General features: G+C 37.9%; 1 protein-coding gene across 4 annotated transcripts in view; it reads left to right on the forward strand.

Annotated features, from left to right (window-relative positions):
• The window catches only part of nfia (nuclear factor I/A), a 183,825-nt gene that overhangs the window by 135,522 nt on the left and 24,366 nt on the right, over positions 1-23,937 (forward strand). For 2 of the 4 annotated variants that reach the window (XM_079808021.1, XM_079808023.1), the window contains exons 5-7: positions 7,398-7,515; positions 9,790-9,917; positions 11,938-11,988. In XM_079808021.1, coding sequence (XP_079664147.1) covers positions 7,398-7,515; positions 9,790-9,917; positions 11,938-11,988 — 297 coding nt within the window. Of the gene's footprint in view, positions 1-7,397; positions 7,516-9,789; positions 9,918-11,937; positions 11,989-21,825; positions 21,955-23,937 lie in introns of all 4 variants that reach the window. The other 2 variants (XM_079808024.1, XM_079808022.1) reach the window with 2 other exon arrangements.

The raw sequence follows: 23,937 nt of genomic DNA on the forward strand, positions 1-23,937 counted from the left end.
TTGAGAAGCAACACTGCATACAATAAGTTTTCATACAATATCTTTAATACAAGTGGATTTGTTTTGTTTTACCTATAAACAAAGTTTAAAAAGACAAAATATGGGTGAGTGAGGTTACACTTTATTAAATAAATAGAATGACTTGAAAACATCCCTTTTATGGTGAACATGTTTTTAAATTCTGAATTACAATCATTAAAAACATTTTAGTTCATGTTATGTGATGTGACCCTCCCCAAGGATATATATATATAAATTAATAATTCGTGATATCTATCATAAAAAGTACATAAAATAAATGTGTTGATTCTCATATAAATGTATCATATATATCAAGATTCTCAGATGTTTTTATTGAAAAAAAATGTTTTTTAATCCTTAAAAGTAAGTTTTCATTATGAACCTAAAACATGTCAAGTTAGGTAAGTTCATTAGAAATATTGTGCAGGGGGCGTGTTTGGGGGGGTGTGAGGTTCTCTTAGACCTGTTTTACCTGTACATGAGGCCAGCAGGAGACTGAAACCACAACATCTGAACCACTCTTGTTCAAGCACCTTAAATTCAGCCCAAAGGTAGGATGAGGCTAGTGATTAACCAGTGTGCTGGAGGACAGCTTCTCCGGTTTCTCAGCGCTGTTTTCTGAACAATGGGCTGAATCCACTATCCTTCCACTCATTAGAAATCGAAACACCAGCGAAATGCAGCAGTCAGCTGAAAGTGCTTCAGTGCAGTGCGGTTCAACAGTACTTGGACTCTCTAAAGTACAAACTAAGTTTTTCTTTTGTGCAGCCTTTTTTAATGTCTCTTTTATACGCTCAGATTTTGTTATCTGTAAATAAACTGTACGGTTATGAGGACGCTGTTTTTCAGATGTGTAATATTTAAGTAAAGTGAAGAACGCGAGAAGTATTTTCAAAACCTGAGAAAAAAATGGAATCTTCACAGATTGATAGAGCGATTAAGACAGGATGCAGAAGAAGGAAAGCAGACTTTCCTGAGGAGGCATGGAGCAAGGAGGGAGGATGGGAAGGGAGTAGAAAACGTGACCTTTAAAAATTGCAGACGTCCACGGTGGAGAGTGACAGAGCGCAGCGCGATCCATACGTGCCTGTCGATACCCGCTAACAATAGCCGATCCAAAGCGCCTGTCAGCACTCGCTGGAGCCTTCTGATCAAAGGTGCATTGATCACACTCCTTCGTGACCTAATCCCGGGCGAAGGAGAGAAGAAGAGGGTGTCATGGGGCCCGGGCAAAGAGCCCACCGTGGTCTCACCTCACAGTCTGCCTTCAAAAACCCTCGAAGTGCCTGCCAACGCAAAGACAGCGTCTGGAGAGAACAAACATTTGGGTGCCACCACATTCTGGCGGCGTGACAGCAGACGAGCGGAAGGAAATGCAGGGGTCAACGTGAGTCCAGCATGCATGTGTGAGGTGGTGCAAAAGGATGTGATGGATGTTGAAAATGATGAAGGGTATCAGGAGAGAGAGGAAGACCGAGAAATTAAAACTCAGCCAGCACTGTGCTGCATCAGAACTCCTGGCGTATGATGGTAACAAGATTAAGGAATATGCATAATTGATCCAGCTCTGCAGAGAGATTGGCTTTTATCCTAACATCTGTGACACACTGAGAAGAAAAGCAAATGCTGGGTGGCATATGCTGGATGTTCAATTCAAATCAAAGTGTTCTGCTCTCTTTTCCCCATAATTCTCTTTATTCTCCTCTCCTCTCCACAGTCCAGTGGCTTTTAGTCGGGAGGGGGTTGCCAGTGTTGGTCTAAAGAGCATATTACTCTTGAGCCCTACAGGAAGAAGAATTTAGTGAAGTGCCATTCAAAGAGATTAGGTAGATAGATAGATAGATAGATAGATAGATAGATAGATAGATAGATAGATAGATAGATAGATAGATAGATAGATAGATAGATAGATAGATAGATAGATAGATAGATAGATAGATAGATAGATAGATAGATAGATAGATAGATAGATAGATAGATAGATAGATAGATAGATAGATTCCCAGAATGCATTACCTTTGTTGAACTTCATTCAATTCTTTAAATCCCCCTTACTGTCATTTCTATTATAATTCCAATTCAAGTTTCTGTGGGCCATGGACAATTCATTAAAATTCACACTCGTGATTCAAAAGGGAGACGGTTCTTCTGTTCCAAATGTTGTGGTAATTCACAACAATATCCCTTATGTTCCACCCTCTGCAGAATGGAGGGAGAGTTGACGGTCTCACCCTCCTGCATCAACCTCTTTCCTTCTTTAATGGGCAATACCATCTAAGAAGTTCAGCAGTCAGCAAAGCCCACAGTTAGCATAAGTCGTCTAACAGGATTGCTCCCGATGGAGTGGCTGTGAATTAAAGTGCTGTATGCATGCACACTCATGACTTTGGTAGCTTCTTGTGGAAGGCACCAAGACGATGCTGATGATTGAAGTGAAGAGGGTAAGTGCACCAGATTGGAAGATGGGTAGAAGAGGTGTGCTGAAGTGGCGTATGAATTGCCCAGAGGAGTTCCGTCGGGGCTTCTGTGTGGGAGCGTCTGGCAGATTTATTTAAGCGCATGGGGAAGGGGTTGAGTGCAGGCTCGTGCCCGTTCGGAAGATGAAAGGTCGTGATATTGAATGGACAACGGGCTGCCTTAGCTCTTCCCTGACTATACACTATGACCTTGGCTTTGTGCACCCATTACACAATTCAGTGGCAGCCCAATCGAATCTGCTTCTGTCGATCAATATCCTATTAAAGCACCACACAAAAAAGGAGAGGAAGGGAACGAGAGAGAGAAGGAGGGGCGGTCGGGAGTAGGGGAGAGCGAAATGAAAGTCTCCATAAAGTTAGCTGCTACAGCTACGTTTTTGTAAATGAAACTCCACATAATTGGCCAGTCGATACCAAGCCGGGGTAATTTCGGAGATTGGGTCCACCTTTCCATATCCTCCTCCATCCCCCTGCTCCTCCTTCATCAGCTATTCCCTTCTACCTTCTCGAGTCTTAAACGTTCCCAGGAAGAGCCTCTATTACCTAGAGTTTGTTTTTTTCCCCTACAGCTGGCCTCTGTATGAAGTCAGACACTGTCACTTCGCAGCTTGGCACACCGTCAAGCTCAGGTGAGCAAGAGGACTTGTATGTGAGCCAGTTTTACTGTTGCTGCCGCCCACTCAGAGCCTCTCCAGAGGAGATTGCGAGGGCTACAGAAAGAGACAGGAGAGGATACAGGATTAGGATGAGGTTATTGTTATTAGTGCGCCTGTAAGAGCCTCGCAGAAATGTTGGCAAGCAACAAGGCAGTGTGGTCCAGGGGCAGGGACACCTGGAAATCCCTGGGCGAAGGCCGGGCGCTGGCACGCACCATTAAGCCATATGACCGAACAGGGGGAGCAGATGAATTATGGAGTAGGAGAGGGGCCGCGGCGGCAGAGACACTGCCGAGCAGCACCGGTGGGGATACGCCCACCAGTCTTGTCAGCACTGTGCCAACACTGGGCCAAAGCCTGCCAGTGGGCAGTGCCATCTGCAGTGAAATACACACACAGGGATTGAACGTGAGATGTCCTACATTTTCAAGTTGGATAAGGATGATCATTGATGTGCTTTAAAAGAACCACGAACAATCCCTTTAACCAACCATCTCTGGAGGTGTCAATCTATCAACCTGCTGATTATTAGTCCTGTTCTTCAGTGTTTTTAACGGGCGTAGTAAAATGCTGAGTCCAGGGCTACGTTCTCTTCCACCTCTTAACCTCCCTCAACTGGACAGACTCCAGCAGCGAGGTTCCAGCTGCCTTCTTTCCTCATTTGATTTGATGGGAAACTATACGGTGAACGTGTAAGGTCTAGCCCCATGCAAACCTTCTTTCTCCAGACTGAGAACTTTGAACCAATGCTGTAGGTCTATATCCACACAGGAGCTGATCCAGCAGAAACCCCCACTGAAGACCTGTCAAAGCTCACCAACTTCAGACCCAGCTCTAGATGAGATCCCATCACGCCACAGTCCTCTCGCTCAATAAAGCGATGAGGAGTAAGGCGGAGGCAAGACTGGGTGAACAGACGTCCAGGGTTTTTGAAGTTGATTGCTACTGCCTTTGTTGTCAAATGCTTCAATTTGAAAATCCGGCCTGAACAAAAGCCGATTTTTTTTCTCTCTCTTTCTCTTCCTCCTCCCCCTGCTCTTTTCAAATGAATAGCCTCCCCAGCTTTTGTAGATGCTTTAGCGACCAGTGTTTGGGTGGAGGGGAGGAGTATGTCTGTTTGTGTGTGTATGTTAAGAGGGATTTTCAACCCTTGAGACAAGAGACTACACCAAAAAACCTCTGCCACGTCCAGTGGACTCGGTCACTTTGCTGTCCCGACAACAAACTTCCTGTAACTTGCCGGCCCTTTGGCCTGGTTCTCTTTTACTATACTTTTACCGTGCTTCCTATAAAACTTACTACGTGTTTAAATAGGTATGCATGATATATCTGTACCATAGCTGTAAATATATTCGTCATTTTTACCTCTGTGGACATCCCCCAAGGGAGTTTTTGTCAGCTTTAGCTAACTTGTGTGGACACATTTTTTTGTCCCCAATGCACAGCTAAGTAAAGCCACACACTGCACTGCCATTCCTCTGCACTAAGTAAATAGAATAGATTGAAACATTTTGCTAATGTACTTTGCGCCCAGCAACTTGAAAGGTAAAGCAGGAAAGATCAGAGAGAGAGAGAACAGAAGGGAAGGGAGGGACGAGAGGGAAGAGAGAGAGATCAATGCCGGCCTGATAGCCACAGGCTTCATTTGGAATCCTCCAAGCGAAAGCACTTGATAAAGCCTTTAAGAGGTAGAGACTGCGGATTACCTTTATGATTGATTTCCATTCCAGTCAGACAGACTGCAGTGTGGTCATTTTTCTACCCAAACTGCAGCAGCAGGGCCGGCCGCTCTCGGCGCGAGGGCGCTTTTGTGTGTATGTGTGTGTGCGTTGAGGGCCGGCTGAGTTACTGCAGCCCAGTGCCCAGGTTAGCTCTCACACAAATTACTTCACATCCTACTATTAGCCATGCAAATGCAGCCGGCTTTACTGCTCGTCATAAATAATCCCCGCCACCACTTCTATTAGAGTGAAGGACCCCCCCCCCCCCCTCCAAAAAAAAGTTAACATAAAGAGATGACTCAGAAATTATAGCACTTCCTTTCTCACTTCCTACGTATCCAACTTTTAGCTTGTTGGCTAGTGCAACGGCTCTCTCTCCCTCCCTTGGTCCAACTTGCCCCTTTAACTGTGTCCTCTTCCAATGTTAATTAGGCAGCCCATTACCGTGTCTATCACAGTCTTCCACGCTGTCGTCCGCCCGACTCACCCCCCACCCCCCCACCTACACACACACACACACACATACATACGTCTCGCTCTCTACGCCTGGGCCCGGCCTATTAGGTATGCAGGACCAGGGCCGCTCTCTTACACATTCGTGCTGTCCTCATCAAAAAATAGTGGTCTCAGTCACCATGAATATAAAGAGGCATCACGGCTTTATGTACTGTATGACAAAGGCGTTTGATAGAGCGCTGCTCACCGATGACCTACAGAAAGGGGCACGGGGGATTTGCAGCTTGTGGCAACTTGCTCTGATAGATAGATAGATAGATAGATAGATAGATAGATAGATAGATAGATAGATAGATAGATAGATAGATAGATAGATAGATAGATAGATAGATAGATAGATAGATAGATAGATAGATAGATAGATAGATAGAATATTGTGTCTCCTATCTATCTATCTATCTATCTATTTATTCTTTCGTTGTGTCTCCGTCTATATATATATATATATATATATATATATATATATATATCTGTCTATCTATTGTTCTTTCATTCTATCTATCATTATGTCTATTCTTTCATTGTGTCTCTGACTATCTATCTATCTATCTATCTATCTATCTATCTATCTATCTATCTATCTATCTATCTATCTATCTATCTATCTATCTATCTATCTATCTATCTATCTATCTGTCTGTCTGTCTGTCTGTCTGTCTGTCTGTCTGTCTGTCTATATATCTATCTATCATTCTATCTATCTATTCTTTCGTTGTGTCTCTGTCTATATATATATATATATATCTGTCTGTCTGTCTATCTATCATTCTATGATTCTATCTATCTATCATTCTATCTATTATTTCATTGTGTCTCTATCTATCGTTCTATCTATCATTCTGTCTATTATTTTGTTGTGTCTCTGTCTGTCTGTCTGTCTGTCTGTCTGTCTGTCTGTCTGTCTGTCTGTCTATCTATCTATCTATCTATCTATCTATCTATCTATCTATCTATCTATCTATCTATCATTGTGTCTATTCTTTCGTTGTGTATATCTATCTATCTGTCTATCTATTCTTTTGTTGTATCTATCTATCTATCTATCTATCTATCTATCTATCTATCTATCTATCTATCTATCTATCTATCTATCTATCTATCTATCTATCTATCTATCTATCTATCTATCTATCTATCTATCTATCTATCTATCTATCTATCTATCTATCATGCTGTCTATTCTTTCATTATCTATCTATCTATCTATCTATCTATCTATCTATCTATCTATCTATCTATCTATCTATCTATCTATCTATCTATCTATCTATCTATCTATCTATCTATCTATCTATCTATCTATCTATCTATCTATCTATCTATCTATCTATCTATCTATCTATCTATCTATCTATCTATCTATCTATCTATCATGCTGTCTATTCTTTCATTATCTATCTATCTATCTATCTATCTATCTATCTATCTATCTATCTATCTATCTATCTATCTATCTATCTATCTATCTATCTATCTATCTATCTATCTATCTATCTATCTATCTATCTATCTATCTATCTATCTATCTATCATTGTGTCTATTCTTTCGTTGTGTATATCTATCTATCTGTCTATCTATTCTTTTGTTGTATCTATCTATCTATCTATCTATCTATCTATCTATCTATCTATCTATCTATCTATCTATCTATCTATCTATCTATCTATCTATCTATCTATCTATCTATCTATCTATCTATCTATCTATCTATCTATCTATCTATCTGTGGTTCTAGCTGTCTTTGAGGTTTTTTTTAAACATTTAACATGGAAAATGTATTTGGTGTGAGCTAAATCAACAAAGTTTATGAAGTTTATGTTTGTTGTCAGATTTTATTGTTGATTTGTAAGCTTGTCATACAGCCAAGATGGATGCATAGGGTTAAGACTTGAGCTTTACTTTAACTTTTGATGGGGAAATGAAGATGAAATGCATGAAAATCGGATGCTTCAGATTGTATTATTCACAGTTGTTGACTTTTGTTCTCTTTTTTTGTGTATGGCAGCGCCCATTGCAGCAGGGACGGGGCCCAACTTCTCGTTGGCAGACTTGGACAGCTCTTCCTACTACAGTATGAGCCCTGGGGCCATGAGGCGCCCCCTACCCAGCACTTCTTCTAGCAGGTACGCACACACTCTCTCTCCTTCACTCTGAGTCTTAATTAATCAGCCGAGGCAGAGATTGATGTGTTGGCTGAGTGTTCGAAGAGGCTGCAGGAGTCTGAGCTACACAAGCTTCCAGCATATGTGTGTCCACCTGGAACCTTCTCCCTCCGCCACCCGCTCAGCCTACAGGCCAGTCACGCACACACACACACACACACACACACACACACACACACACACACACACACACACACACACACACACACACAGTCACTGGTCTCCAATGTGAAGCCGCACTACGTGGCAAGCCCGCACACGAGATGTGTAGACAGATGCGTGTATGTTTGGACACGTGTGTGTGTGTGTGTGTGTGTGTGTGTGTGTGTGCACAGCTGAAACGCAGCAAATAAATGGTCACTGTGATTTCATTGATGGGGCCAATTTTGCTGTCACTTTTACATAACGCAGCATATCTAAAAGCAACACAAACACAAACGTACATAAACATTTGTGCTAATATCTAACATGCACATTTGATCATTATGTGTATGCTCATTTTAGCCATTTCCATGAAGTACATTTGTTGAATTTGACAGAATGCACTCGTCAGTAAGTGTTTTTGGGCATCATAAGTGCCTTTGATGCACAAAAATGTAGTTTAGAGCACTAACTCGCAGGCTTTTGAGCCCATGTGTGCACGCTCACATGCATCTCTGTGTGTGTGTGTGTGTGTGTGTGTGTGTGTACATGTGTGCGTCTGCCCACATGCTTCAGTGGCCTCTTCAGCCAGGCCTGCCAAAGCAAACATCTGGAATAAGGACCCTGTGTGTGGCTGCATGCTAGAAACTAATTAAGCGATTATGAGTGAAAAACACCAGTAGGCCTTACATTAACAAATAAATGTCAGAGCTCAGCTCACAGCAGATAACTCACACACACATGAACACCAGCCTCCAGTGATTCCTCACTTTTTGAATGCGTGTGTCTGTGTGTGCGTTTAAGATTGAACATATGTATTTGCTGTCCATTTTTCTTGGCCTGAATAAATATATTCTACACTAATTATATCTATTCTAAAAAATAATCTTTATTGAAATATAGCTTTATTTGCCTCAAATAACCTTTATGCTGTGTATATATAGTGTACATATAGGCATATGAATATATGAAAATATCTTTAAATAAATACATTAAATGTTTAATATATTTGATATATCAATATATTTTCTTTTCTATATTTTATTTCACATATCATATCATATTCATCATATATAATATTTATATAAAATCCAATTCAAGAATTGATTTATTTATTTCATGATTTTTATTTATTTTGAAGACTAAGTGTGCCAAATTAATAACTATATTTAGTCATAGATAATATTAATATAAATGAATAGATATACACTGCTGTTCAAAAGTTTTGGGTCAGTAAGAATTTATTTTTCATTTTTTGGGGAAAGAACTTAAAGAAAGTAATACATTTATTCAGCAAGGATGCATCAAATTGATCAACAGTGACATTTATACTGTTAAAAAAGAGTTTATTTAAAATAAATGCTGTTCTTTTGAACTTTCTATTCATCAAAGAATCCTAAAAAAATGTTTTACACAACTCTTTTCAACATTGATATTAATCATAAATGTTTCTTGAGCAGCAAATCATCATATTAGAATGATTTCTGAAGGATCATGTGACACTGAAGACTGTAGTGATGCTGAAAATATAAAAATAAGAAAAATAAGTTACATTTTTAAATATATTCAAATAGAAAAGATATTTTACATTTTAATAATATTTCACAATATTACTGTTTTTTTTTGTATTTTTAATCAAATAAATGCAGCCTTGGTGAGCATAAGAGACGGCAGTGTATATGTCAACATACATTTAATGAAATATTACAATAAATATCATGAAATGTCAATAAATAATACATTAATTAATACATTTAAAAAATCATATTCATATTTCTATTGTGTATGCTGTATTTATTTTGCTATTGTGTATAATGTAATTCATTTATTTAAAAACATTTGAACATATTGATGTACTAAGATGTATTATTTATGGCATTTTCACTGTGGGAGAGGAAAAAACTATATATATAAATATCACTTTTCATCATCCAATCATATCCTAATGGGTAAAATCAAGCCCTGCCCCTAAAATACATCACATTAAGACATTTAATGCTTTCTGAATGCAGTTTAATGTTGCCTAAATCAAATGAAATGCATTTGATTTTATTTATCCACTCTCTTTTATGTCTTTTTCTTTTTGTCGCACAGTTCTGCAAAGCGTATCAAATGCATGGAGGATGAAGTGGACAGCCCGGGAGAGGAGTCCTACTACCCAGGTCAGGGACGCTCGCCTGGCAGCGGCAGCCAAGCCAGCAGCTGGCATGAAGTGGAGCCAGGTAACCGTCCACCCTGAAAGCCAGCCTCACACACACATATTCACACTATCACACTGTGGGGTAGCGGGTGGAGAGCGAGCGATCGGATCTGCTGTGTGTGTGTGTGTGTGTTTGTGCATCCTGTGGTGTGTGCTGGTTGTGGGACGGCAACAGCTGTGTGGGGATTATTTCTGTTTCTTCTTCTTCTTCTTCTTCTTCTTCTTCTTCTTTTCGGGGAGAGGTTTCAGCATCTCTGATCCGTCTCTCCGGGTATGACATTTCAGAGATGGCACCCTCAAACTCAAATGGCACCTCATTTGTTTTTCTTTTTTAAAGATTTACACTGTCTGCCCCCCTCAGTCCATCTCTGAAGTTAACAATAGATGGCTTGTAGATACAGACTCATTTAACTTCATACCCATGTGTCTACTAATAATGCTAACAATGTATGAAGGGTCTTGTAGGACGGCGTATGTGTGTGGGATTGAATGTGGAGTGCTGATTCATCCTGGACCACGTGCGTGTGTCCTATGAACCCCGACGCATTGCCACAGAGCAGAGGACTGTAAATCTGTCCTGCTCCAAAGCGTCTTCAATCAAGTCTCGCTCTCACTCCATATTAGAAACAGACACCGCATGGTGGACAGAGATAGAGCGAAAACATGCGTCACATATTATAGCCAGGTCAGGACCGAGCTAAAGCCGGGCATAAGAGGGGATGATCGTTATTAAGAGAATCATTCAAGGAACTTCATTAATGATTCATTTACTGATTCCTTTGGTACTTCTGCAAAGTTCCAACAGGAATTTAGGACCAGTTCTCAAGCCGAACACGACGAAAGTAATGGCTTATGATTCAAAAGGGAATGGTTACACTGATTCAAACTGAGGACTCGCAAGCAGGCCCAGAAGTTTTTCACACTTTCTCCACAAATTTTTAGAGGAAATCTGGGAAGTTAGAAATCAGTAAACTAATTTTAATGTTAAGAAATATAATCTATAAAAAAGATTATATTTCATTTAATTGTAAATTATATAGTATAGAATATTGTTGTATTTAATAAATATATTAATAAAAAATTAAATACATAATAAATTATATAAAATATGATATTAATATAAAATCATCTTAAATTAATATTATTAGATTTTTATACTTCTCATTATATATATTATATTTTAAATGAATATGTTTATATACTTAAAGTATACATATATATAATTTTTTACTGATTTTATATATTAACTATTTTAAAATATATGTAAAAAATATATATATATATAATTATAATAATAAACAAATATACAATTCATATTTTATATAAAATGATATACATATATATATATATATATATATATATATATATATATATATATATATATATATATATATATATATATATATATATATATATATATATATATATATATATATATATATATATATATATAATTTGATATAAAATATTACTTATATATTTTATTATATAAGTTTACATATATTTCACTTTTTTACTGATTTTATATATTAACTAAAAAAAATTTATATAAAATAAATATATATATATATATATATATAATAAAAAAATATAATATACATATTTTATATCAAATTACATATATATATATATATATATATATATATTATTTTTATTTTTTTTTATTAATCAGCTATAATATTATATATTATAATATAATCAGCTTCAGCACACATCAAACAGCAATGCACATCATTAATAACTATGATAACTATGGGTTTAGTTGCCATGTAGACATATTTTACAGACCGCTACCTGTGTCACACAATGAAGGAAGTCAGGAAGATCCAGAGAAGGAAACCCTAAATCAATGTCAATGTCCCCTGTGTGTGTGTGTAATCTGAGTGTGTGGCTGTCTGGCAGGTTCTGGACACATCATATCTGACATGAATGGTTGAACTGCTAAGGTATTGCACATTTGCTTCTACACCTCTTATTCACCCTGCCTTTTTTGTTCTTTTGTCCCTCCTTGTTTCTTTCTCCTCCTTCCTTGTCTTTCAAAGCTGGATATAAACTGCGTGGCTCGCTAGCTAGTTCGTTCATCTCAAGACAAGGTAAAACTACATCAATGTTGTCACCCTTCCACACCTCACCTTCCCTCCCCTCCCAAAAAAGGAGCTCGTCCATTGTGCCGTCTAGTTTTGTCGTCGTCGTTGTTGTTTCGTACCATATTTTTTGGTGTTGTTCTACTCAGATGTTTTACTGCCCCCCTCCCCCCCACCAGTCCCCCCCCCCCCCAGCCACATTTACCACAAAAAAAGAACAGAAAAAATCGGAAGAATGTTTTTGTCCCCCTGAAATGACATGCACCCCCTACCCCATGATATCCCTATGATTTGTATGTGTGCATGATCATCCACATCCATAAATGGTGCATCTGGAAATGTTTGCGTTAAAGTGACGTGTCTTTGTGTTTTTGAGGACGCAATGTCGGAAGAAATTGTGATAATTATATTAGGGATGTGCAAAAGTCTGAGTCAGAGTCCTGTAAAATCTATATATGTGTATATTTAGAGTTGTGTCAGTTACACTGGTTTATTAAAGCTAAAAAGTATAAGAAAAAATGTAGATTAACTCACTCAAGTTAACCTTCCTAACCGACTATTTGTTATGCGACGATTCGTTGACGAGTCCACATTTCTGACACATCCCTAACATATTTAAATATGAAATAAGACGATACAAATGGGGAATATGAAGCGATGCAATTGATTTAGAGCTGTGTCTGACTATTAAGTGCTTTTCACAGTTGCTTCGGCTCCAAGCAAGTGAGAGTCTGTCCCAGTGTGTGTTTGCTCGAATGTGAGAGGGAATGTGTGAGTAAACTAAGAGGGTGAGAGAAAAAGTGAGTGTGATTTGACCTCCGGATCACTCGCTCGTCCATGACAGGATCACATTTCTCGTCCAATCAGCCGCTTACATCCATTTTTTAGCCGTGGTGTTGAACATCAAAAAGACTGTGACATCTCTAGCTCTTGTTATGCCTGCCATCTGTTTGATTTGTATTCCTTTCCATGAATTTACCCCGAGTGTGTCGGTTGTGTGCTTGTGTTTATATACGTGTGTGCGGGCCTCTCCTATCTTTATTTGATAGCGGAGACCTTCGCTATGTGTTTAAAATTAGCCAGCCTTTCGAAAGTATGTCCGCGGCAGCAGCATGCTTGTCATTGCTCAGGTAGCGGGTGTCAGGTGATAGGCCGGTGTAGGGACCACGGGGTCACGTCTACCCGTCTTTCTGCTCGACGCACGTAGCCGAGTGTCAGAGTACTGCAGTCATAGTCCTCACCACCTAATCAAAATCTACAAATATAAAAGTGATTTTAACATTCAATTTGAACATTTAACATACAATAAATACTTTAATGACTAAAATTTTAAATAATAAAAAAAGACACTTTTTTTGTTGCTGAAAGTGATCAAGTTAATATAAAAAGTGTATTTAATTTAATTACTAATTAATTAATATATATATATATATATATTAGGGCTGGGCAAATTAACGCGTTAACGCGGGTGATTCATTTATTCTGTTTAATGCATTAAAAATATTTTACGAAATTAATGCAGCATCCGTTTTTATATAAAGTTTTGCCCAGCATTACATTATATGAACACGCTCTTATTCATGTAAATGCTTTTAAACCATACAAGCGTGACAAGACACAAGAGAACGCGCTGTCCTGTCTGTGTGTGTGTGTGTGTGTCATGTCAGCTGGGACACACACAATCGCCGCACAGCCAGACTCGCGCCAGTCTTGTGGCACGTGCACAGATCGAGTTCTCTTTTGCTCTTGAAAAAACAATAACAACAACACAGTGAATTTTGCCAAAACGGCAGTTTTGTCGATTATTCTCACATTAGGAGTCTTAAATGAACTTAAAGAGTTGTGAGGAAATGAGATGCGTGCGGGACAGCGTCAAGTTCGGCAGCGGCCGTTCTTAAAACGACAGGAGCACAGATGAAGCCTGTCATTAATGTTCATCATAGAACAACGGGAACAGAGGAAAGTGTAGCTTTAATGATGATTAATCTGTATTTCATTTATTATTTATGCAGTTAAGAAAGGTGTTTGATAACTATTTCATTTCTGTATATGTGTAACAGGGAAGGCCATGGGTAAATATAACATTTATTATAATGGGTTTATGTAAAGATTGTTTTAAGTTCACTTAAATTAAAAGTAGTTTTTTTTAAAGCCTAATAAATGTTGAAATTGGGAGCTTTCAGTGATACTGTAATGTAATGTCATTGAAGGCCAGTATCACTGATGCTAAAGTCTCTATGAAACATCAGTCATAAAAAGATGCCATTACAACAAATATTTAAAATATGCTGTCTTTAAATTGTTACTACATTAATTTGGAGAGTAACTGAAATGAATACAATATCAAAATATTAAAAACTCCCAAAAAATAATTAAAAAAACCCTTGCCATTAATCGCGATTAATTACAGAAAAATATGCTATTAATTAGGTTTTTTTTTAATCGATTCCCAGCACTCACTAATATATATATATATATATACACTTCACACACAACTTCCTATATTCTGCCAAAAACTTAATTTTGTCTTTGATTTCTGGCTTTTTAAGTAGTGCATTTGCTGAAAGGGACAGTTCACCCTGAAATGAAAATAAAGTCATCTTTTACTCACCCTGCTGTTGTCCCAATGCCTTATGTTATCTTTTTCGGACCTCAAAACCAGAAAAAAAAAACGCATAAAGAGACAGGGCTACTAGAATTGAGTTCAAAATTAAAACATATCGTTAATTTATATAAACAGTATATTTGTATAGATGGTAGCATAGTGTTATTACGATTCCCGGTTCCGCCCACTCCCGGTAAAATCACATGATTAATAGTGATTTTCACGTGACCCGCCGGATTCCCGAAACAATGTCAGCCTCTAGTGTTCAGGAGGCACACTATAAGGTTTTGCGAGAAAGAAACCGTATTATTCAGTCAAAATACTGAGCTCGGCCGTTATCCTGTGCGTTCCTGTGAGTGCGTGCGAGCCCCTCACACAATGTTGGCGTGACAACCGGAACATAACATTCATTTTAGGAGGTTTACCTCATTATTATTATTAGTTTTATTGTATTATTTCTTATTATTTACCTTATAGAAGAGTGTGCTTATCCTGGGTGCCATGACAACAGTGCGAGTTATAGTAAGCCTGAGCGGCTGCTGACGGCTCGCACGCACTCACAGGAACGCGCGTGCACAGAGTAATGGCCGAGCTCAGTATTTTGACCGAATAATATGGTTTCTTTCTCGCAAAACCTTATAATATGCCTCCTGAACACTCTCCATATATGGCGCATCTCACTGTATCATTGCGTGATACTTTTGTATCATTTTTGTAAAGTTTTAGCTGATCACCATTCACTGCCATTATATGGAGGAGCGCATGGAGGACGTTTTTAAAAATTTCTGCTTTTGAGGTCTGAAAAAGATAGAAGGACATAGGGCATTAGAACAACAGCAGGGTGAGGAAAAGATTACTTTATTTTCATTTCAGGGTGAACTATCCATTTAAATTTTGTATATATAATATTTTATTTGTTTACATAATATATGTGTGTGTACTCTGTTAATTATTATTTATATATAAATACACACACATTCATGTATATATTTAATAAATATTTGCATGTATATACTATATATACATTTATATAATTTATAATATATATAAATATAAATGTTTTATATATAAAAATAATATTTTTTTCTTAAATATATACATACTTGTGTGTGTATTTATATATAAATAATAATTAACAGAGTACACACACATATATTATGTAAACACAAACTTTTATTTTGGATGCGATTAATCGCGATTAATCTTTTGACAGCCCTAATATATATGTGTATATATATATATATATATATATATATATATATATATATATATATATATATATATATATATATATATATATATATATATATATATATATATATATATATATATATATATATATATATAAATATATATATATATAAATATATATATATAAATATATAATAAAAAAATATATATATATATAATTTAAATATAAAACATTTTTTTAAATAAAATTGTATATTTAAAATGTTTTTCCACATTTAATAATTAATAGTTAATAATTAAATATATATATTTTAAACATTTATTAGATATTACATATTTACATTACAAATTACATTTTAAAATGTACATTTAAAATATATATATATATATTTAAAAAATGTAAACATTATATTACATATTCTTTATTTTCCTTTTTTAAAAATATACTCTTAATTTTACATTATTAAAAAATTATATTACATTATTATATTATCTCGTGTGTTGAGACTAGTTTGGGCAGATTCACTGCCGACTGCAGTCAGGCCAGCTCTGATTGATGTGCTGGAGGGGACGGCGAGCGCTACAGGACGAGAGCGATGGAGAGCAGCAGAGAGACGCACCCGATACAGAATTGCCTCCCTCGCCCGTCTGGGTTCTGTCAATTTGTCAGCCGTGAGGAAGGGAGAAAGGGAGGGGAAGAGGAGAATCGGGCCAGGACCGGTACCAGCGTGTAATAACGCCTCGGAAGGGAAAGTGCTGACTACGGTTGGGCTTTGATTCCAACTGACAGAACCTTTTCAAGTGTTCATTACTCACTCCGAGACATCAGGCCTAGTCCACCGCAAGCACAGACACTTGTACACACACAATCAAAGCGAACTGTCCGCCAACCCACAGGTTTCATTCTGTTTTCTCTTCGGACTTCCCCACTCTACAAGCACCAACATATCCCCTTAAGAACCTTGCCAGAGCTCAATCGAAGAACACAGCTTTCTACATGCTGGTCCAAACGTATCATAAGTTGGTCCAGTAGCTGATGGACCTTGTTTTGACCTGGTCCACCATGTTGGTTAGATTTGGTAGACCACTTTAGACCAGCAACAAACCAGCTTAATTGAAAACTCTTAGCTATTCTCAAACTTCTGTGGGAAAACATGAATCAGACGTCCCTTTTTCCAAAACTGGTGGCCAGCAGCAAAAGCAGTGCTAACAAAACCTGACAAGCTAGCTGCTGATGATGCAGTTAAATATCTCAAACTTTCACCAAACCACACGAATTAGACACCCCAGAAAAATATAGTATAATTGAGTATAATACCAGTGACATTACAAGCAATGCTAGCAAAATAGGATTCTCGTACGACAAGCTAACTGCTAATGAAGCCGGATTTGACTTGAACAAATCGCTTCAACTGCTCTGTGAACACACAAAATGATTGACAGGAAATCAAAGTGACTTTGGATAAGATAAAATATAGACTAGTCAGTAAACGAGATGTCCAAAGTGTTGATATAGCTATAGCTAATGTTCTTCTGATCCTCTGCAGGGGCCTGTGACAGCGTGTGCATGTATGTATGCGTGATTCTCATCCTATCATCCCTCGCTCCATTCCCTTTTCCACCACTTTCTGTCTGTTATTATTTAGTTGGTCTCGGGTGAGTAGTGTTTTGGTTACATTGGGCTTCACATGCATTTGATGAGTCCGTCCCAATGATACTGTATGTTTCCACTCCGCTCTGTCTTCCGCCGCTGTCAGCGCACTCATAGAAATTGATCTCCTGAAGCATTCTGCAATGAACGTGTGAGTGTGAGGGAAAAATGAGAACAGCTGAATGGGGAATTTTGTGTGTGTTTGATGAATGAAGACTGGAAAATAATGGTAAGCTTTGCTTAATGTGCTTAATGGCTTCCTTAAACTCTTTTACCATATTCGTATTCGAGTAGCGATCATCTCTTCCTGGTTTCATTGACCTCTTAGATGAACTTCCCATGACCTAAAGTGAAGTGAAAGGGGTTGAAGTCCATCGCTAACGTATCATTGATGCTAAGAAGAGATGCTTTCTTTCTTTCCATCTTGTGTTCTCTCTCTTTCTTGTGCCTGAAAGGGGAAGGAGTCTGCAAGGGCTGGAGAAACCAAGGATGACTTCTGATCACACACACGCACACAGAAATCACCCAAAACACTTGCATCTGCACATTTTACCTCCCCATATCTAAAAACAAGTCAAAAAGCAGAAAAAAACGACATATCGCGGTAACAGTGGAGCTCTAAGTTATTAATATTATTATTATTTATTGCACTCAATTTTAATGCACTGTGCTGCAATATTTTAATTTGTACTATTTATTATTATTATTTACTTTATCACTTTTAATATTTTAGTGGGAAAAGCAATCAAAACATTATTATTAAGAAATAATAACATTAAATATTTGGGATATTCTTTGATGTAATATTTAACAGTTTTCATATTTATCACTATTATTATTGTTAATAGTAATAACAATAATAATATAATTGCATAATAGAGCATGCTAAATAAAAAATAACATAGTATTGATATTAATAATAATTGGTTTTAATAATATTTTTGTTTTTCACGTTTTATTTGTGTAATATATTTTTCATTTAGAAAGTGTAAATCTGTTGGGCACTAGCAATTTACATTTTGAGCCACTCAATAAACATTTGTCCAGAACAATTAGAAATTTCACAATTCTAGAAAGAAACTTGAAAAAATGTAAATGCCTGTAGCCTGCCTCTTTGCAGCATCAAATACACTGCATAAAATCACAGTATATTTGATATAAAATCACTCTTGATAGAATAATTTAACTGTAATTGGCTCATAACAGGTCTCTGTATAGAGTCGTGGGCTGTCGGGCCGTCCCGTACACAAGGGCTGTGATGTAACGAGAACATGTGGACAGCGCAAGGAGAGTGAAGGCTGCCGGCTAAAACCATTCATTCAACTTTAACCACACATGATTAAATTGCTCTAGTTAAAGTCATTTTCTAGCGTCTAGATGAACTTGTTCCACTGGGGGTGTGAGTGGACTGCTGTCGTGGAGAAATAAGACATAAGATCAGAGCTTATATCCTGTCCCAGTGCAGAAGAATGGACTAAACACTTTGACTGGGTGACAAATGGGCCAGCGGTGCCTCCTAATTGCCCCTTCTATTTGCAGTTCATTCTTATCAATTTGCATTCCTAACCTCAAGTGGCTAATCGGCCATGGGTTTCCCTCACGTCTGTCTTTTTTTACCCCGAAGCGAGAGGTAGAGTGAAGCAAGGCAGTATGGGAGCGCTAATGCCGGAGGGAGGAGTTGAACTAACGTGGCTGAGCATGCACTAACAGACTTCAGTCATTCTCAGTTAGCTCATGTTAGCCTGTGCGTCTGAACTGTTGCTCGCATTAACCCCTGCCAAAGCAAGGCTGCCTGCCAGACTGTGAATGTGAATGCTGTGTGCTTTGCATCCTTAACTCCTTTTCCCTCCGTGTCTGTTCAGCTTTCTCTCTCTTTTTCTACACCACTTCCTGTTTCACTCATTGCTATGTCATTTCATCCCGCTAGCCCATGGGTAAGATGCATAAGATACTTTCAATACGGCCTTTTAATTTTGTTTTTGCATTTTTCAGGAACCATTTTTACCATTAACAACTAACCTCACACTCATTGTATATCAGAAATACCTCATCAGAACTAATTTGACCCAGCTGTTTAGTAATTGGGAGATGGGGGTAAAAACATTACTTTTTAGAAATATTATGGGTTTAAAGCTACGGTCAACTACGCAGCCCCTAAGAGCACATGGTGATAGGAGGAAAATCAATTCAAAAATCAAAGAAAAAGCATTTACTTGCAAAAGTATTGAAATATAGTTTTTATTTTATAGTTTCTGGAAGGAATGCAATAGATTTGTGAGCTCAAAGTTTCGCAAAATTTCTCTGTGAACGCAGTTTTGCAAGTAAGCTCAAAGTTTCTTGAGGGAATGCAAATAAACGCAGCGTTTCTTAGGCTAATATAAGGGGAGGGGTTGTGAGCAAATGCAAAATTGGTGAACGCAAATGTTTTATGAGCAAACGTAAGGTTTCTTAGGGAACGCAACAGTTTTGTGAGCAAACGTAAAGTTTCTTAGGGAACGCAAAAGGTTTGAGCAACTGTAAAGTTTCTTAAGGAACGCAAAAGTTTGTGAGCAAACGTAAAGTTTCTTAGGGAACGCAAAAGGTTTGAGCAACCGTAAAGTTTCTTAAGGAACGCAAAAGTTTGTGAGCAAACGTAAAGTTTCTTGGGGAATGCAAAAGGTTTGAGCAACCGTAAAGTTTCTTAGGGAACGCAAAAGGTTTAAGCAACCGTAAAGTTTCTTAAGGAACGCAAACGTTTTAAGCAACCGTAAAGTTTCTTAAGGAACGCAAAAGTTTTGTGAGCAAACGTAAAGTTTCTTGGGGAACGCAAAAGTCTTCAGTAAACGTAAAGTTTCTTGGGGAACGCAAACGTTTTGTGAGCAAATGTAAAGTTTCTTAGGGAACGCAAAAGTTTTGTGAGAAAATATTAAGTTTTTTTGGGAACGCAAAAGTTTTGTGAGCAAATGTAAAGTTTCTTAGGGAACGCAAAAGTTTTGTGAGCAAACGTAAATGCAAAAAGTCTTGTGAGCACACGTAAAGTTTCTTAGGGAATTCAAAATTTTGTGAGCAAATGTAAAGTTTCTTGGGGAACGCAACAGTTTTGTGAGCAAATGTAAAGTTTCTTAGGGAACGTAACAGTTTTGTAAGCAAATGTAAAGTTTCTTGGGGGACCCAAATGTTTTGTGAGCAAACGTAAAGTTTCTTGGGGACCGCGAAAGGTTTGAGCAAACGTAAAGTTTCTTAGGGAACACAAAAGTTTGTGAGCAATTGTAAAGTTTCTTGAGGAATGCAAAAATGTTTTGTGAGCAAACGTAAAGTTTCTTGAGGAACACAAAAGTCTTGAGCAAATGTAAAGTTTCTTGGGGAACGTAAAAGTTTTGCGAGCAAACGTAAAGTTTCTTGGGGAACGCAAAAGTTTTGCGAGCAAACGTAAAGTTTCTTGAGGAATGCAAAAATGTTTTGTGAGCAAACGTAAAGTTTCTTGAGGAACACAAAAGTCTTGAGCAAATGTAAAGTTTCTCGGGGAAGGTAAAAGTTTTGCGAGCAAACGTAAAGCTTCTTGAGGAACGCAAATTTTGTGAGCAAACGTAAAGTTTCTTGGGGAACGCAAAAGTTTTGCGAGCAAACGTAACGTTTCTTGAGGAAGGCAAATATTTTGTGAGCAAACGTAAAATTTCTTGGGGAACGCGAAAGTTTTGCGAGCAAACGTAAAGTTTCTTGAGGAACGCAACAGTTTTGTGAGGAAACGTAAAGTTTCTTGGGGAACACAAAAGTTTTGCCATCAAACGTAAAGTTTCTTGAGGAATGCAAATATTTTGTGAGCAAATGTACAATTTCTTGGGGAACGCGAAAGTTTTGCGAGCAAACATAAAGTTTCTTGAGGAACGCAAAAGTTTTGTGAGCAAATGTAAAGTTTCGCAAAAGTTTTGTGAGCAAACGTCAAGTTTCTTGGGGAACACAACAGTTTTGTGAGCAAATGTAAAGTTTCTTGGGGAACGCAAAAGTTTTGCAAAAGAATACAAAAGTTTTGTGAGACAACACATTATATTGCAATTATATCATAATCTTTTCCCCATCACCATGTTCGTTTAGGGGCTCCATCCACATATTTTTATCATGAAAAAGGTCACAAGGTCATGCCTAGTGCGCATGTCAGTTCGACATTTTAAAGCCAAGACATCAAGACACTACATATTCACGTAACCTTGTGTTGTACTGGGAAAGATTCACCGTTCGGCCCCATGTAGTGTATCCTGTGCCACACCCCGCTGGGCCTCTCAGTCTCCCCTGCTGTCTTGACCCCCATCCACTCACCCAAACAAACCACCCCACCCCTCCTATCCACTCTCTCTCCTTTGCGCCAGCCTGTATCTCCATGACCTTGCGTTATTAAACTGCACTTATCAATCATTCTTGCCAGGGATGCCATCGCCTACCACATTAAAGAAGTCAGAGAAGTCTGGTTTCAGCAGCCCTGTGCCTTCGCAGACCGCTTCCCCCCGAACGGCATTCACACACCATCATCGACCTGTCATTACAGGACCCAGAGGTGAGGTCCCAACACCCCACCCTCCTCAAACTGCACCACTCTTCTTCCCCAAGCCCCTAATCCCAGCCAGCAGGATCCCCACAATCCCTCAAATCCCAGTTTCCTTCACACCCTACAGTGTCCCCTTGTAAGATCAGACTGGATGAGCAGGAACGGACTGAACAGACTCTGCCTGTAGGGGCGTTCACACTGACAGAGATTTGTAGTATCGAAACAACTGGACGTCATTTTTATTTTCAGTGAGAGTTGAAGATGCAGCCAATTTGAGTACAGTTTAACTTCATGCAAATGTGCAGCAACACGATGGGGATATGGACCGGGGTTTTTTTTCCGGTTCCAATTCACAAGCTCAACATTATATTTGATTCTGATTCGATTCTGATTCAATTCCAATTCATTTTGATTCTGATTTGATTCTGATTCAATTCCAATTCAGTTTGATTCGGATTCAGTTCCAATTCAGTTTGATTTCGATTCTGATTCAATTCCAATTCAATTTGATTCGGATTAATATCCAATTCAGTTTGATTCAGATTTAATTCTGAATCAATTCCAATTCAGTTTGATTCGGATTCAATTCTGATTAATTTGGGTATGTTACAGTTACAATGTCTATCAGCTAATGCTGTAAATTATAGAGCAATCCTTCTAAATGTTAGTTTACAATTGTAGTAATTTAAAAAATGTGCAGTTCAATTGATATTTCTTATTCATTTTATAATCAACGCAACCAAAAACTGTTCTGTGACGCAACTGAAGTCAACTTTGAATTGCGTTTCTTGTGTAAAACTGTTATTTTATCAATATGTGTAATTAAATATCATAATAAGAAATGGTATTTAAAATTTTCTTCAGTTGCTTCGCAAAGTCTTTAGTCTGATTATTGTATCTTTATTTTTTTTAAAAATCATTTATTTGTTTACTTAAATTACTTTATATAATATTTGATCATAGAAAGTAATGATAACTTGATGTTAGTGTTTTGATTCACTTAAAATAATCGTCTAATTCATCATTTGTTCATGCATCGGACTACACTGTTTTGGGAAATTTTTTGTTTGTTTTTTTAGGGGTTTTTTTTGGTGTCAGTGTGAACTGGGCTTGAGGCAGTGTGTGTAAAAGTGAGAGAGAGTTCTATTTGTAACTTGTTAAAATCGGACAGTTGTTGACAAATACACTAAGGATGTGAGTGCGGTCACTTTACGAGTGCAACCCACAGTGTCTATCACCTCGTCCGGCTGCTTGATTTACATGCGTTTAATGTAAACACTTAACCGGATCTCTGAGTGTGACTTACACACGGGTTGGTTTTCTCAGCGAACGAGGCTTTATCAGAGAGCGGCCTGGATCAGGTTATCACGACTGTATTGTCACGGGCTGTGAATGGTTTTGTCATAGATAAGGACCAAATAAAGAAAAGCGGCTACATGTTGCCGTCTTTGCGTGGTTGTGAGTTAAAACTCAAGATTGCTGACTTTATGACCTGTTGGCCGGTTTGTAGTTTTCCATCGCATATTCAAAGCACTTTGTTTTGTGCGGTATTCCATAACCTCTATGCAAAAGTCAGGGTCTGTGTGTAAATTTACCTGATTTTGCTTTTTCTCTGTCATTAATATTCTTTATTTGCTGGATATAAAGCCAAACGGCTCACAGAACTGGGCCAAAGGGTCTGTTTCCAGCATGAATTACTTGGAATATGTTGAAGTATTAACCACAACTTAATTTGTGAGGCTATTAGTATTAAATCACGCTTGGAAGTGGTATCGCTGTCATGTGAATATTTTATGCCCACGTGGACGTGAGGCGCAAAATGGATCGCGATTTAATATGCACATGCGGCAAGGCTTGTCACCCCTTCTTTAAGAGTACTTCTTAAAAGCTAAATCCATGAATCTATGATTGATTTAAAGTGCCTCCCTCTCTTTCAAGACGTTAGTCAAACCCGGTTTATGCGGCTAGGCGGGGCGGCCGGAAAACGTCTTT

The sequence above is a fragment of the Gobio gobio genome, assembly GCF_949357685.1.
Source record: "Gobio gobio genome assembly, chromosome: 24".
Classification (NCBI taxonomy): domain Eukaryota; kingdom Metazoa; phylum Chordata; class Actinopteri; order Cypriniformes; family Gobionidae; genus Gobio; species Gobio gobio.